The following is a 16,623-nucleotide window of genomic DNA, read 5'->3' as shown; positions in this document are numbered from 1 at the left end:
TGATGCACATGGTCTCAGGTCCATTCCTTATCTCCAAGCAGGGCTGGGAGAGCAGCTGCCAGTCGGTGTCAACACTCCTGAGCTCAATGGACCAATGGCCTTAGTCTAAGGCAGTTTCCTATCTTCCAAAAGCAGGGAGAACCTTCTCTAGCATGTATGCAAGCACATTCGTTTCTGGTTGCACATACACTCAGAAGTGCGATCTCATGCTTGTGCATATGCGCTGGCACATACAGGGGAGAAGAGGGAGCCTCCCTTTCTCTGCGTTTCTTGAGAATGGTCAGTGTGGCCCAGGGAAGCCCGGAGGGGGTTCCAACTTGCCTTTCTTTCCCTCCCCACCTCCACCAAATACATCTCGTGTCTCGTCTCGGTCTTTCTGCTAAGACCAGGAAGTCTACCCACCCAGTGAACTCTGCCTGGTGCCCTGCCTGCAATCACAACCGGTCTCTCTCACACAAAAACACAGAGAGTCTTGTGGGTCTGTATTTTAATTATATAGAAACATGGAAAAGCATCAACAGGTTGCCTCTGAGAAAGAGCATGAAGCTCCCTGCTGGATCAAAATACTTCATAGATGCCTCCGTAGTGTTGTGTTCAGAGCCAAGAGCCTTTTTGCATTCCTCAGGTCTTCCTATGCAGCAGCCCTTGGGACGGACGAGGCACCCAGGGCAGGGCGCCAGAGGGCGTGGACCTGTGTCTTAAGGGGGTGGGAGGCCACGCACGCTGGAGGCACAGCATCAGGAAGGGGGGGGACACATGCCAAACTAAGGTGATACCCGCCATCGAAACGGAGCATTTGGCAATGGACTTGAGCCCCCTCTGCGTGGAATCTCAGGACAAGCCCTCTCGGCCTTGCTTTGTCCTGTTGCTCATCCATGCAACGTAGTGGCTTTTCTGGAGGAATTAGTGCAAAACTGGGGGGACGGGGGACGGAGGTGTGCACAGGGCTTTCACATTTCTGTTAAGTCACAGTTAAGAGCTTTAATACAAACGGGGGGGGGGGAAACAAACCACATCACAGAACAGAACTCGGACAAGCAGATTCCGATTAGACAAGGTATTTACATGTGGGGAGAGGGGCCTGGATACAGGGTTCTCCTGGGCCGTCTCTTGGCCTTCATATGCCAAGGAGAGGCAAAGAAGACTGGCGTAGGGACACGGCCCAGGGCACAGCCCCCACCACCAATGACGGGGGAGGAAGCTGGGCAAGGGGTGCAGAAGAGCCTTGTGGAGGCAGCGAAGCTCACGGGGGAATGAGGAGAGGAAGGGACTACTTCCTCAGGGGCCCAAGCTGGCCTCTGCCCTCTCCCCTGCCCTCTCAAAACAGTAGAGTAGCTTTTGGCAGGGTGCAAAAGGAAGAGGGGCAGCAGCAGCCCCCCCCCCAGCACAACGGCCGAGGTTTTCCTTTAAACAAAAACCACCCAACATGCCCCATGATTCATGCCACACCTTTGGGGACAAGGGAGGTCTGCAGCACCTTGCCTGCCACTCCAAGGAGAAGTCAAGAAAGCAAACACACCAGGCCTTGGCCCCCTTCCTCACCATCCCAGGGAGGTGCCCCACAGGGATGAGGCCTTCCTCGCACGTCATGGCAGCCCATGGCCCTTCTAGTCCAGCATCCCGGTCTCACTGGCCAACAAGATGCCCGTGGGAATCATGCGGCCAGATCCTAACCAAGAGGTGCTAGAGGCAGGGAGCCCACACATGCACATGGGGGGGGGAGGCTGGCCATGGCTCGCCCGCCTGGCGGTTGTGGCGCCCGCCCTGCAGCTTCCCCGGGCAGCCCCAGGGACCCCGCAGTCCTGAGGCCTTCAAAGCTCTCTGTGCAGGAGGGAGGAGGGAAGACACAAGCAGGGGGGAGCATTGGGCACAGGTGAGTCAGGCCAGCGGCGCGAGGAGGGGGGTGGACGTCTCCTGGCCCAGCGGGCACTGCTAGCACATGCGCTTGTACGTGTAGATGTAGGCCTTGCAGTTGGGGCAGGTGTGTGTCACATCCTTGAACTCGTCTATCAGGCAGGGGATCAGGCAGCAGCCCAGGTCGCACCTGAAGGGGGGGAGAGGAGAGGAGAGGAGGCGCCCGCAGTGAGGCCAACAGGCAGGTCGGAAAATCCCAAGCAGCGCCAATGGCACACCCACCTCCTTGCCCAGTCAAAATCCCAGCCAAACGCCCCATTTTCATGCTCCTGCGGGGAGCGGGAGCTAGCCAGACCCCAGCCGGAAAAGCTCATTTATAAAAATATTTCTATGCCGTTCTATGCCGTCGGAGAAATATATCACAGCGGTTGACAACAATGCAAGAACCATCATATCATACAGTAAAATCCTAAAAAAATAGAAGCACGTTGAAAGCAAAAGAAAAACCAGGCAGCAGTAGACCATTGCGGAAGGGTGTGTTCTTAATGGCCTGCCCAGGCCTGGAGGAATAGATAAGATTTCAGCAGGCATTTAGGAGTTGGCACAGAAGGCAAGCGCTGAGCTTATTGCAAACTCTCCATTTCAGCCAGCTCAGACACCGGCAAGCACTGTAATCACAGCTGCCCTCCCTTCCCCCCTATTCTTTATTTGCAAATTTATTGGGGGGCAGGGAGAGAAAACAAAAACATTGTCAGCTGATGTTAACAATAATTATCCTAATATAATTTATTAGTAATTTAATTGATTTGCCCAGGGCAGGTGACAAGATTTGAAGATAACAATCAGAACGATTTAAAACAAATTGCAATCGCAAGAATAGGGTGGGTCCTGAAATATATGGGTACCGAGTATCAAAAGGCGAAAAGAGGAGCGACTGAAGCATACAAGAAAACTTGTACCTTGAAGGGATCAGGTGCGCCTCTTTGGGGAGGAAGTACCACAGCTCGGGGGGGGGGGGAAGGAGGGTGGTGGAACTACCAAGAGGGCCCCCTCTGCTCATCCTAGCACCTGAGAGGGTCCATGAGGAAGGAGCTGGTCCTCAGAGATTTAGGGCTTTAAACATATGACCACCTTGTTCATACACCTTGTTCTGCGATACTTCTTAGCTAATTGGGAACCACTAGATAAAGCGAAAGATTATGAGTCATGGAGGTGGGTGGGTGAATTTCATAGTGCCTACCTTGTTTTTTAGTTGCTGGTTTTGCCAATAGATAGTGTCATGATGATAACTGTGTGGCTGAGCATTTGTTAATTATACTGTATGATTTATGCCAGGCATCCCCAAACTTCGGCCCTCCAGATGTTTTGGACTACAATTCCCATCTTCCCTGACCACTGGTCTTGTTAGCTAGGGATCATGGGAGTTGTAGGCCAAAACATCTGGAGTTTGGGGATGCCTGATTTATGCGGTACCTGCGATATTCTCCTCCGTTGCTGTTATTTGCTATTTGTGAGCCACTCTGGAAAGCGACGTAGAACTGCAAGTGAGCGAGAAGGAGCCGCAGGATGAGACCCAGCCCCTGCCTGCCTGCCTCCCTCACTTACCCCACAAAGCAGCAGAAGAACCCCAGCAGGAAGTTCATGAGGCCGATCTCGTGCGTGATCTTGGTGGTGATGGCCTGTTGGCAGTGCGGGCAGACAGTCGGGACGGGGGCGGCCTGGAAGATCTCGCCCTGCAGGACGGTCACGGTGGCCGCGGCCCCCGAGGGCACCAGCACCGTGGCCGTCTGGCCCCCCGCAGGGGCGTAGGGGCCTGCCGGAGGGTAGTAGCCCATGGGGGGATGTGGTCCTGGGGGCATGTAGTAGCCTCCTGGAAGGAAAGCACATGAAAGGGGAGCACTCGCTGGGCATGGGCACCCCTTATAACAATAATAATTTATTATTTATACCCCGCCCATCTGGCTGGGTTTCCCCAGCCACTCTGGGCGGCTTCCAACAGAAAAATAAAACACAGTAATCTATTAAACATTAAAAGCCTCCCTGAACAGGGCTGCCTTCAGATGTCTTCTAAAAGTCTGGTAGTTGTTTTCCTCTTTGACGTCTGTTGGGAGGGCGTTCCACAGGGCAGGCGCCACCACCGAGAAGGCCCTCTGCCTAGTTCCCTGCAACTTGGCTTCTCGCAACGAGGGAACCGCCAGAAGGCCCTCGGTGCTGGACCTCAGTGTCCGGGCAGAATGATGGAGGTGGAGACGCTCCTTCAGGTATACTGGACCGAGGCCATTTAGGGCTTTAAAGGTCCCCTTGCTCCCAGATGGGCACAGGACCAGTGCCAGCATAGCTGCCCGCCTCCCTACGACTCCAAACAGGACCTAGTGCCCTTGCCCCAAAGGAAGAACCCTGTGGTCAACAGCAGACTCCTTTCTCTGCCATTCTGGATGGAGCTGCCTTGCTGTCAGGAGCCGGAGTCAGGGAACGGTCAGCAATAGTTAACGCCTTATTCAAGGAAACCAAAGCAGCGCAGGCCTAGTGGTCACAGCAACTCTTCCCAGTAGGCCTTGCTCCTATGAGGCAGTGGCAAAGATTGCAGGTCTTCCCACTGCTTGCTGCCCAACTCCCCTCCTCTCCAGGTCCCTCCCCTCAAGTAATCGGAGACTGCGCCTGCACACAACCAAGCCCTGCTCTTTTCATTTCTCTGTGTGTTCTTAGAGACAAGCAGGGAGGGGAGCTGGTAGTAGCCGGAGGGGCTCACTGGATTCTTTAGCAGCCTGGTTCCTCTCTGCCCCTTGGCCGCCTTCTCTCCCGCCTCCGCTGTTGCCTCTGAGTCTGGACTGCTCTCTGCCGCAGCCTCTTCCCACTCACTAAACCCTGTTGCCTCTTCTGTTTCCGACACGTCTTGCTTCCTCTTCTCCCCCTGAGCACCCACTCACTGTCACCCCGCCACCAATCCCCAGCCTCTGAGCTGTCACCCCCAGCCTTTGGGGGTCCCCCACTTCTCGGCATCCTGCCAGCCCATGATGCTTACCCTCCTGGCCACCAGGCAGCTCCTGAAATGATGCTTTATGGCAGAACACACACAGCCTCACCCACCCACTCCTGCCCTGCCCAAGGGAGGTGTACCCATCAAGGGGTCGTCCTTCTGCCCACCCAACCCCAACTCACCAGGTGGCATGTAGGGCACCGAGCCATCGATGCCCATGTGCGGTGAAGGCTCGTACGGCGGGGGTCCAATATCCATCGGGGGCTGCGGGGATCCTTGTGGCTGCACCATTGTGGGCGAGACTCCACCTGCAGGAGGACAAGGGCGCCAAAAGAGAAACAGGCTAATCCACATGCCCAGCTTGCCATTTCAGCTTGGTAAGCCATGTAATTATTACCATATCCCCTCGAGAACCAGTTTAAATGTTTGTTTTTATGGAAATACGCTTATATGAAGCAAAATGTTTTTCAACTGTGCATTTCGACACAAGGGAAAATGAACCCAAAATTAATGGAAAGCAAGGGGAATATCTCCATCTGCGGAGCACAAGGCAAACCCTTTCCCAGGACTGCGGAGAGTGACCTGCAAGGACCAGCCCCCCCCTCCCCCCTCCCGGCTCAATCTCAGCTGGACAAGACCCTCCGAAACTCCCCAGCAGCCTCCAGAGGATGTGCAAGAAAGTCTCCAGGAAGCTCCTCTCTGGACGCAGAAGGGGAGGCGATTCTTGGCCTAAGCAGCGCTCCCCACTCTTCTCCCTTCCCATGCCCTTACCTGCTGGGTAAAGGTAGCCATCCTTCTCTTCTATGAGTGGGGCAGAAGGTCCCCCCGGATAGGGTGGAGGTGGGTCACTCGACGACATGCTTTACGGCTGGCCTGGAGGAGAAAGAGAGTGACAGAGGGAACTTAGAAGAATGGCTCATCCTGGCCACACATCCTTCCTGTCCTCGCAGGGGCCAAACAGATGCCCCAAAGGGAAGCCCAAAAGCACCAGAGCCACACTCTCCACACCTGCAATTCCCAGCTGCTGGCATTCAGCAGCACTGCGGTCGCCCACCGCGGAGGCACAGCAAAGCCAGGGGGGCTGTTAGACACCTCCGACAGCCCTCTTCATGAATTTGCCTCATCCTCTTACAGCCATCCAGGTTGGTGGCTGTCACTGGCTCTTGTGGCAGCAAGTTCCATAGTTTAACTATGTGCTGTGAGGAGGAGGAGGAGGAGGAGGAGGAGGAGGAGGAGGAGGAGGAGGAGGAGGAGGAGGAGGACTTTATTTTGTTTCTCATGACTCTCCCAACCATCTGCTTCACTGGGTGTCCACGAGTTCTGGGGTTTTGAGAGAAGGAGAACATTTTTTCTCTATCCACGTACTCCATAGTTTTTTACACTTCTGTCCTGTCGCCCGTGACTCGCCTTTTCTCTAAACTAAAAGGTCCCAAACCCTGCGACCTTTTTCCATTGGAAAGTCACTCCACCCCTGTCTGTCCTCTTGGGCGCCCTTCTCTGAACCTTTTCAAGTTCTACGATACCCATTTTGGGGCTGAGGTGGCCAGAACTGTACAGTGATGGAGAAGGAAGGAGAGGGCTTGATGGGTGGGATGCTGCAATCATGCCATTGGGGGGCGGGCGAGGAAAATCAGTCCCACAGGCAGGACCAGGCGGGTTGTGTGTCCTGGGAATCAAGGGCCCCAATTCCCAGTCCTGGCTCAGCCTCAGAGAAGAGCATTGAAGTCTGCAGGGGGGGGCAAGATCAATGGCTGCCCCCTGCCCAGGGCTCTGCCTTCCCTGTGACTATGGAGCCTGCCCCCGCCCCCTGCCCCACATATTTATTTATGGTATAACATTTATACACTGCTTGACTGTAAACAAACAAACCACAATGTGGTTTACAAAAGGGGGGGGGATAAAAAGGGAGCAGATGAAAGCATACAAAAAGCTAAGATAGTAAAACAGGTGAAAATTCGCATCCGCTTTCTTGGCATCCGAGTCAGCCTGTCCAAACAAGACTTGCCTTTAAAAGTACAGTGCAGGCTCCAGATTGATATCAATAGGCAGGGAGTCCCATAGGCCTACCTACCCCCACCATCCTGAACACCCCCAAATTAACACTTTAAAAAACAAAACAAAACAAAACTCAGGCTTTTTGCTAGAGTTCCCATTTACACACTTTACAGTGGGATCTACTGTCCACACTTCTCACTTTAGAAGTTATAGTAAAATAAGAGGCCCAGGGGGTGGGGGAGACTAGCCCATGGTGGTGGTATAAGGAGCCCCCCCTTGGTGAGAGGCAGTTGCTACCCAATGACCTGCGCAACTGGTTTCGTTTCCCAGACTCAGGTGCCAGGATCCAGTTGCAGCTGCCTCCTGCCCTGCCTTGCACCCAGGACAGAGAGCAGCGAACAGAGAGAAGCCCACAAACATAGCAAAAAACAAAAAACAACCCCCCCGCCACCGATTGCGGAGAGCGGCCTTTCTTGACCGGTAGCCACAACCCCGATAGCCCAAGCATCATCCTCAAAGCTTCCGGTGTACACATCTGGACAGCGCTGAAAACCCAGCAGTGCCCCCCCCAAAAGGGCTCCTTCCAAGGCAAGAGGCCCCCAGAAACTATCCCATCTGCAGGATCCCATCTTTGCCCACAGCCTCCTCTGCCCAGCTCAGAGGAGGAAGGCAACCATGAGCAGCAGCTGTGAGACAAACCTGCTGGGATCCTGCCCTCTGCCGCATCCAGGGCTCAGCTCCACGTCCCCGGCCACAAGTCGGCTGCGAAGAGGCGCCTCCTGAAGGCACCACCGGGATGCTCCCTCCCTTTCCCCCCCCCCCCGAGCTGCAGATGCAGGGCTGGCGGACACAGGGAGGATGCGCTGGCAGATTCAGAGGTGGAGAGGAGGAGGCCAGGCTCTCTCCCGGCCTGGTCAGCCGGGGTCAGAGAAGGGTCCCCTGCCCCCTCTCCGCTGCACAAGGCCTGGCAGCTGCAGAAGGGCAGCCAGAGAGTCACTTGCCACAAGCGCGGCTCCTTCCACTGCATGATCTCAGTGGCGCCACGTGATGCAGCCAGGAAAGCAGGCCAGCCTCGCTGGGAACCAACCAGGCACCGGAGAGCCAGGGCTTCGCGGCTCCAGTTTCTCCGCCTGCTTTTCTGCTGGATTCCTGGCAGAAGAAGAAGCAAAGTCTGCCTCTTTCCTTGCGCTCCTTCCTCCAGCAGGGGAAGGCTGTTAAGGAAAGGGCTGCTACCGTGGCCGTTTCTCTTGTAATTAGTTTTAATAGATCCTCTATCTACCTACGGCTTTAATTCTACCTATGTTTAAATGTTTTTTAATGACCCCCCCCATGCTTTGAGCTGTTCCTATTTGTATCTGTAAGCCACCTTGACTCCCTGTTAGGGGAAAAGGTGAAATATGAATAAATACGCTACAACAACATATTAGGGTAGAGCAGGAGACCCTTAATCTCAGGGTCGTGGGTTTGAGCCCCATGTTGGGCAAAAATTTTTTGCATTGCAGGGGGTTGGACTAGATGACCAGAGCCATCTTTCCCATACGGCTTAGTGGTGCGTCATGCCAGGGCGCCAGCCTCTCAGGGGCGCCCCAGTGATTGGGGGAGCTGTGCGGCTTTGCCGGCAGTCTCCCCTTTCCCTGCACACCTGCCAGCTGTGCCCCGTCAACGCTAAGGCTGGCGGGGGTGCAGCTTGCCTCCCAAGCCTCTACGGGGATTGCTCTCCCGCAGCAGTGCGCAGCTTCGCCCCCCCCCCCATCCATGGTAATTTGGGGGCGCTGAGTGGATATTTGCACCCGGGCGCCACATCTGCTAAAGACAGCCCTGTAGATGACCCTCGCAGTCCCTTCCGACTCTGATTCTATCAACAACAAATACCTCAACTTCCATTGAGGAAACGATTCAGGGAAGGGGAGGGAGGGTCTCCTGCAGCCTGAGATGGGCTGTTTTTTTTAAACTGCTGGACACTGACACACACCAAGAGCCACCTTGGACCGCAGTGCCATTTTCAGCGCCCCGGAACAAAGACCGTCTTTGTGCAGAGAGGCTCCCAGGATTTCTGCTGCCGGACGGGAGCCAAAAACCTCGCCAAACGCTGGGAGCCTCTGGGCTCCTCTGCCAGCAGCCAAGCGCCATGGAGACCATCCTGCAGCAAGCAGGCCCTGAATCCCAAGTGATCTCCTGCATCGCGCGGCACTTGCCAGGCTCCTCGCAAGCAGCTGGAGCGGAGCCAGGGCAGCCTTGCAAGCAGCGATCCAGCCCACGTCTTCCACGCGGCCTAAGCAAAAACTGGCCACTGGTTCAGGGGCAAGGAGGAGGGAGGGGGGCCCTTTGGGGCAGGCTGCCCCATCAGCCAGTAGGTAGGGCCCCCCAGCAGTTCCATGGTTTTTGCTCCGCATGTCGGCATCTTGTGAAAGGAAAGTGCAGCTCATACATAGTTTGAATACAAACAGGTTTCCACAGTGCTGGGAAGAACCTGGCACATGTTGGTTGGAAAATTTCAAGGGTATCATGTGAATAAGTAAATAAATAAAAAGTATTGTGCCCTGTGCCCTCCACATAAGACAGTTTTGACAAGTGGGCTGGGCAAATTCACCTGTTCATCCTGTGACATCATTATGTCACATGATTTACAGAATCCCTGCCCACCTGCCAAAATCCCTTGCGCCTGCCAACCACGAATTCAGAGACCGGGAAACACTTGGAAAACATCTGACAGCGCTGTTTGAGGCAGGACCCCCCCCCCTTTAAAGATCGTGGGTTTCAGAAACAAACTTAAAAAGCAGGAGCTGCTTCAAACAGGAATGCAAAACAAAGCCTCTGCTCCCAGCAGTCTCTTCACCTTGAGCCCTCCCATCAGATCTTTCTTGAGGGAGCTTCTAGTCCTCATGGCTACGGAGATCACTCTGGAAGCCCTGCATTTGCCCACCGGCCAAAGGCTCCGAGGCTGAACAGGCCCTGCCAAGGCTGCCTTTTGCCCGTTCCCCCACCTCAGCCGTGGGCGCCTCAAGGAGTACGAACAGACCTTGCCAGAGTAAACAGTCAGCTCCTCTGGGGCTGGCAGGTGGCAGTGGAAGAGGCCCAGAGGCAGCCGCTGTGTAGAATAGCCTCCACTGCATCTCACTGGGGTAGGAGGAACAAAGCTGCAAAGCCACAACACTTCAGCCAGTTCAGGGCAGAAATCTGGCTCAACCGGGTCATTTGCAGTAGATCTGCAAGCATTTCCGACTCTCCACCTCTGCACTGCGGAAATGAAGGAAGTGTGGGGTAACCCCCTTCCTTTGTGGCACTCAAAATATATATGCCCAGAATAGTGTGTGGGGTTTCCGACCAAGGCTGCAGTTGGTGGATCTTGCAGGTTATAGCGGAAATGCACAAAGTGGACCCCCTAAGCCTGAGGTCTCTCTCGCCCCCCCCCCGCGCGCGCCTTAGACACACAACTGCCACCAGCTTCTTCCACGTAAGACAGGAAAGACCAAGATTGTGCCCCAGAAGCAAGAGCCGCTGGCACTGACCCAACACTCAGTAAAAACAGCAAACCTGGGACAAAAGCAAAATTACAGGGGCTTTGGCAATGAAAGGGCAGACAGGAAAGAGTTGACTCGGACTGGCCAGGAGTGAAAATGCTGCTTGCGGCTGCAAAGTTATATCTGTTACCATCTACCAGGTTCCAGAAGAAACATTCAAGAAGAGAAATACGAGCCTGAAACGGACTCCAAGGTACCTGCAAGCTGAGGAACCTGAGATCGGTGACACTCGAGTTGTGAGAACGGGGCGGCTCTTCCACACACCCATCCCAAGGATCAGCCGTAAGAGGGAGGAGGCGGGTTTCTGACCAAAGGAACTTTTGAGGGCATCCCTGTAATGTGGGGGGGGGGGGAGGGACACCTGGCTTGCCAGCAGTGCATGTGAAAAGGAAACAGGGGTCTTAGCAGACCCCAAGCTGACCATGACTCAACAGAAGCCAGTTCTGGGCACCACAGTTCAAGAAGGATACTGACAAGCTGGAACCGTGTCCAGAAGAGGGCAACCAAAATGGTCAAAGGCCTGGAAACGATGCCTTATGAGGAACGGCTTAGGGAGCTGGGTATGTTTAGCCTGGATAAGAGAAGGTTAAGGGGTGATATGATAGCCATGTTCAAATATATAAAAGGATGTCATATGGAGGAGGGTGAAAGGTTGTTTTCTGCTGCTCCAGAGAAGCGGACAATTGATTCAATGGATTCAAACTACAAGAAAGAAGATTCCACCTAAACATTAGGAAGAACTTCCTGACAGTAAGAGCTGTTCGGCAGTGGAATTTGCTACCAAGGAGTGTGGTGGAGTCTCCTTCTTTGGAGGTCTTTAAGCAGAGGCTTGACAGGCATCTGTCAGGAATGCTTTGATGGTGTTTCCTGCTTGGCAGGGAGTTGGACTGGATGGCCCCTTGTGGTCTCTTCCAACTCTATGGTTCTATTCTAAGCCTAATGTCCAGATCAAGGGAAGCGATAGTCCCACTCGATTCTGCCTTGGTCAGAGCCCACCTGGAGTCATGTGTCTAGTTCTGGGCACCCCAGTTGACGAAGGATATTGACAAGCTGGAAGGGGTGCAGAGGAGGGCAACCAAGATGTTACAAGGTCTGGGAACCCAAGCTTTATGAGGAACGGTTGAGGGAGTTGGGGATGTTTAGCCTGCAGAAGAGGAGATGAGAGCCATCTTCTGAAGGGCTGTCACATGGAAGAAGGAACAAGCGCAAAGATGGAAAGAGACAGCCTTGCACACTATAGAACAGGCTTCCTCAACCTCGGCCCTCCAGATGTTTCGAGACTACAATTCCCAGCATCCCTGACCACTGGTCCTGCTAGCTAGGGATCATGGGAGTTGTAGGCCAAAAACATCTGGAGGGCCGAGGTTGAGGAAGCCTGCTATAGAAGAATGGCTGATAAAATTACGGGACTTAGTTGAGACAGCAAAGCTAACGTGTTTAATTGCAGAAAAACCATTACTAACATTTGTTAAGGATCTGGAATTTCTTATGGCCCTTTTGCGAGGAAGAGAAAATGAAGTTGTAATATCTGGGTTTGAAGACTAAAAAAATACTGGGTTATAGTAGATAGAATGGTTGGATATCACATGTAGCTGCAGAGAGCAGACAGTCCTTTTATTCTACAGTACTCTATCTTTAGTTTTTTCTTTCTTTCTTTTCCTTCTCTCTCATTTTCTCCTTCCTTAGATTTCTCATTTTCTTGTATTTTATTCCCCCTGAGTTTGCTCTTTTTTTAGCTGAAGTAGCTGTTTTATCTCAGTATATTATAAAAAGATACTTTTTAATGGATATATATATATTTATCTATTACTTTGAATATGTTTCAACATTTAAATGTTTATTATTTTTTTAAAATGGAGCCAGCTTGTTTTCTCCTGCTTCCCGGGGGGGGGGGGGGAGAGGCAGGACTCGAACCCATGGCTTCAAGTTACAAGAAAGGCGATTCCAACTCAACATCAGGAAGAACTTTCTGACAGTAAGAGCAGTTTGACAGTGGAACGGTCTCCCTTGGGAGGTTGTAGACTCTCATTCCTAGGAAGTTGGACAGGGAGGCTTTAGCTGAGATCATAGCTGCCAAGTTATCCCTTTTTTAAAGGGATTTTCCCTTATGCTGAATAGGCTTCCTCGCAAGAAAAGGGAAAACTTGGCAGCTATGGCTGAGATTCCTACATTGCCGGGGGTTGGACTAGATGACCCACGGGGTCCCTTCCAACTCTACAATCCATTGATAAGCAAGCGAGGCTTGGGTAGGGGGCGAGAGGGAGAACAGCCTCTTCCCTTCAATCTTTCTCTTCCCCAACATGTTTTCCTCCATTGCAGGCTGGTTGCCAGCTCGTCCCCTCTTCACCCTCCAGATGGCCTCCCCCCACAGACTTGCGCCTTCAGATGGGGCAGAATCAGCACCAGGCAATGTGCACACAGACTCGCATCCTGAACGCTTTCCCATCTCCCCTTTGAGTCATTTGCCAGTCCATGCAGCAGGGCACGCCCCTCTCATGCTCTCAGGGGCCACCACAACTCAGCCCCCGTCCCTGGTGGAACCAATGTGGTAGGCCTTCCTTTCCTTTCCTCCCCTCCAGCCTCTATTCACAACCACCAGTGGATGGCGCTCTCTGAAGCACATCCTTTGCTTTAATAAGAACAGCTGCCCAGTAGCAATTTCTCCAAAAACCTAGGCAAGCCTGCCTTAAATGCCGTGTTTCGGAAGCAGGCAGCGCCCAGGCAAAGCGGTGAAGCCAGCCATGGGATTACCTAGTGGAAATGCTGGAAAGGCACTCTGCCCATGCTCTGCGACACTCCCTTGATTCCCACACACTCCAGAGCTGAGAACTGATCTGACACACTAGAATATCCTCGGCTATTTGCTTCCATTTGTCCCATGAGTGCCCTTCCCTTCCTTCCTCCAAGGACTTTGTGGCCGCCCCTGAAGCCTCCGGGTGGGAAAGTCCCGTGGAGATCAAATTTCAAAAAGTCAGAAGGGAAGGAAAAGAGCCTTTGAGGGGTTTTTTTTTGGGGGGGGGAGAAAGACCATTAAGGAGAGAGGCATAACTATATTAAATGTTATGTGGGGTCTTCTTCTTTGGCAAACCCTCGTAGCCGAGTAAGATTGTCTTCCATAAACACAGTTTTAACAATGAGTCCATAAGTGACTGCGGAGGTCAATTCTGGATCCACACATCCTTCCACAGTGGGGACACTGGTTTCTGGGCAGGAGTTGGTCCCGGTGAGGGTTTGCCAAGCGTGCCTTCCTCTTAGCACGTTTCTCCCTTGCGTCCTGAGTTCGAGTGTCTTCAAAGCCCATGACACCTTTGGTAAAGGCTATTCTCCCTGAGCCTAGGGCTTGCCAATCAGAAGGTCGGCGGTTCGAATCCCCGCGACGGGGTGAGCTCCCATTGCTTGGTCCCAGCTCCTGCCAACCTAGCAGTTTGAAAGTACGTCAAAGTGCAAGTAGATAAATAGGTACTGCTACAGTGGGAAGGTAAATGGCGTTTCCGTGCGCTGCTCTTATTCGCCAGAAGCGGCTTTGTCATGCTGGCCACATGACCTGGAAGCTGTACACCGGCTCCCTTGGCCAATAATGCGAGAGGAGCGCAACAACCCCAGAGTTGGTCACACCTGGACCTAATGGTCAGGGGTTCCTTTACCTTTACTCTCCATCTGGAGTGCTCACAGGCAAGTCTTTCCCAATTATTATTCGTTTTTTAGATTTGCCTTGAGAGAGTCTTTAACCCTCTTTTGTTGACCACCAGCATTACGCTTTCCATTTTTAAGTTCAGAATAGAGTAGTTGCTTTGGAAGACGATAATTGGGCATCCGCACAACATGACCAGTCCAACGAAGGTGATGTTGAAGAATCATTAGTTTACCTGTCTTCCCAGGTGATGTGTAAAAATTTTATATATATATATATCTATGGGGTATGCAGAGACCAACATTTCCCCTTCTCATAAACAATTAAAAACAGGTTTGTTAAGCAATTAGGTGCAGGGCTAACAAGCACAAGATTAATTTACGCCGGGGTCTCTAGTGCAGGCTTCCTCAACCTCGGCCCTCCAGATGTTTTTGGCCTACACCTCCCATGATCCCTAGCTAGCAGGACCAGTGGTCAGGGATGAAGGTCAGGGAACCAGGCAGAGGGCCTTCTCGGTAGTGGCGCCCACCCTGTGGAATGCCCTCCCATCAGATGTCAAAGAGAAAAACAACTATCAGACTTTTAGGAGACATCTGAAGGCAGCCCTGTTTAGGGAAGCGTTTAATATTTAATAGATTATCTTAATAGGTGTTCTGTTGGAAGCCACCCAGAGTGGCTGGGGAAACCATTATTATTATTATTATTATTATTATTATTATTAATTTATTGGAATTGTAGTCTAAAAACATCTGGAGGGTCGAGGTTGAGGAAGCCTGCTCTAGAGCCTCAGGAGGTGATGCCACTGGCTTGCATAGCTTTAAAAATGTAGAAAGGATAAGCAGCCCATTCAACTGTGCTAGCCAGATAGAGCCTCCTCATTCCGAGGCAGTCTACCTCCCAGGGGCCGCTGATGAGGAGCAAACGGTGGCGGGGCTGCTGCCTTTGCAAGCTGCTTCCGGGCTTCCCCTTAGGTTCCACCATACAGAAGCCCCTAGAGAAATTCCTGACAGACAGGCAAGCCCCTGTCATGCCTGCCAAAGGCCCCAGCTGGCAGGAGAGGAAGAAAGACACTGCAAGGTGGGCTCAGCCTGAGGCAGCCTCCTTGCAGGACGGAGGGCAGAGCCTCCAGGCGCAGGAGCAGTCTACCTCCGAGCCCCAGCGGCTGCATTTGAGCCGCCAACACTTGGGTGCCCCACTCTGGCACGAGGCTGGCACCCCTGGGGAACGAGAATATGAGGGAGCCCACCTCCCCACGGCCTCGCTGCGACGGGCCTCCTCTCCCGCAGGCAGGGCCAGCCCGGGGCCACTCGGCTCTGGAACGCCCCCCGCCCATGCCATGCCATGCCTCCCCCTTGGCGTCACCCTCCGGGGCTGCTTAGCCACGTTGGCATCCGCACCTGGGTCTCTGCGCTCGCTCGCTCTCTCGCTGCCCTCCGACTCACGAAGCCGCTGTCGCTGCGCCGCCGCCGCCGTTGCACCAGCTGTTTCCTCCCCCCCCCCGCTCCTCCTCTCCACAAGGGCGGCGCGGGGGCCGATGGGAGTGGGAGTTCTCCGCCTGGGGCGCAAACCACCACCCCCAGCATGCACCGCGCGGCGGCCGCGCCGGGTCCTCCCGAGTCTCCGAGAGCCGAGCGAGACCTCCACGGGGGGCGTGGCCGGTCGGAAGGGGGCGTGGTCAGCTGGTGCCGGGACGAGCAAAAAGCCTGGGAATTACGGAGGCTGGTGCAGAAGAAGACGCGCCTCTCTCGTTTGTTTATGTAAAACTGTTCACCCAAAAATTATGCAATGCTCTGCTGCGGACAAAAAAAGAATATAGGCATCCGTGGAAAAAAGGTTAAAAACAGCCGTTTAAACGTTCAAAAATTAAAATCAAGGATAAATAAGAAAGAGATGGAAAAGTCTCTATAAAGTCTGTGGCAGGATTTGAATGACTTCCGTGTTACCATGGATATTTATAAGAGAATATTTTACTAAAAATTAAAAAGAAAATGGAGATTAATAGCGCACTAGATAAAATAATCAGTAAATGCACAATGGGGTGGCGCGAAGTCTAGGGAACTCAAGAAGAATGATGTACAGTGAACAAATAATGTGATTTTCTTTTTTGGATTTCTGTTTTGATTATATATATATATTTGTTGCCTATTTTAAAAAAGCATTTAAATAAAAACAGAAAGAGATTGAAACGCACACCATCGTTCTAGATGTGTGGGGGCAAGTTCTTTATTGTGGGGGTAACTCGTGCTGAGACTGCCTTGCCTGCTCACAGAACTGTAGGAGTTGGAAGGGATCCCAAGGATCTGATCCAGTTCAGCCCCCTGCAATGCAGAATCGCAGCAAAAGCTGGGATGGCTCTGTCCGTAGAAGAGAGTGACTCTTAATTCCAGGGAGCCCCAGATTGGGCAAAAGATTCGGGTTGGGCCAAGGCGATCACTGGGATCCCTTCCAACTCTGCGATTCTGTTAATCCCTCCCCACCTGGAATAGCAAAGGAGACGGAGCAGCTCTTTGTTTCTTTAACAACCCAGGAGTATCCGAATGGCCTACTGCTGGGTCAGGCCAATGGCCCTTCTCTGCTGGACCAGCATCCTGTCTTGTCCCAGGCTCCGGCCAGGCAGCGCCTCTGCATTCTGGTTTTGTTGTCGT

General features: G+C 53.0%; 1 protein-coding gene across 1 annotated transcript; it reads right to left on the bottom strand.

The window, feature by feature from the left end:
- Window positions 1-472: 472 nt before the first annotated feature.
- Window positions 473-15,508, bottom strand: CDIP1 (cell death inducing p53 target 1). Its single transcript, XM_035132215.2, has 5 exons — window positions 15,376-15,508; window positions 5,603-5,704; window positions 5,014-5,139; window positions 3,460-3,724; window positions 473-2,044 (listed from the first exon to the last, which is right to left on the bottom strand). The coding sequence occupies exons 2-5, from the start codon at window positions 5,688-5,690 to the stop codon at window positions 1,933-1,935; spliced, it is 591 nt and encodes a 196-aa protein (XP_034988106.1). The 5' UTR covers window positions 5,691-5,704; window positions 15,376-15,508; the 3' UTR covers window positions 473-1,932.
- Window positions 15,509-16,623: the final 1,115 nt, after the last annotated feature.

This window comes from Zootoca vivipara, chromosome 14 (genome assembly GCF_963506605.1).
Source record: "Zootoca vivipara chromosome 14, rZooViv1.1, whole genome shotgun sequence".
NCBI lineage: Eukaryota > Metazoa > Chordata > Lepidosauria > Squamata > Lacertidae > Zootoca > Zootoca vivipara.
This window is presented reverse-complemented; position numbering and strand designations above follow the sequence as displayed.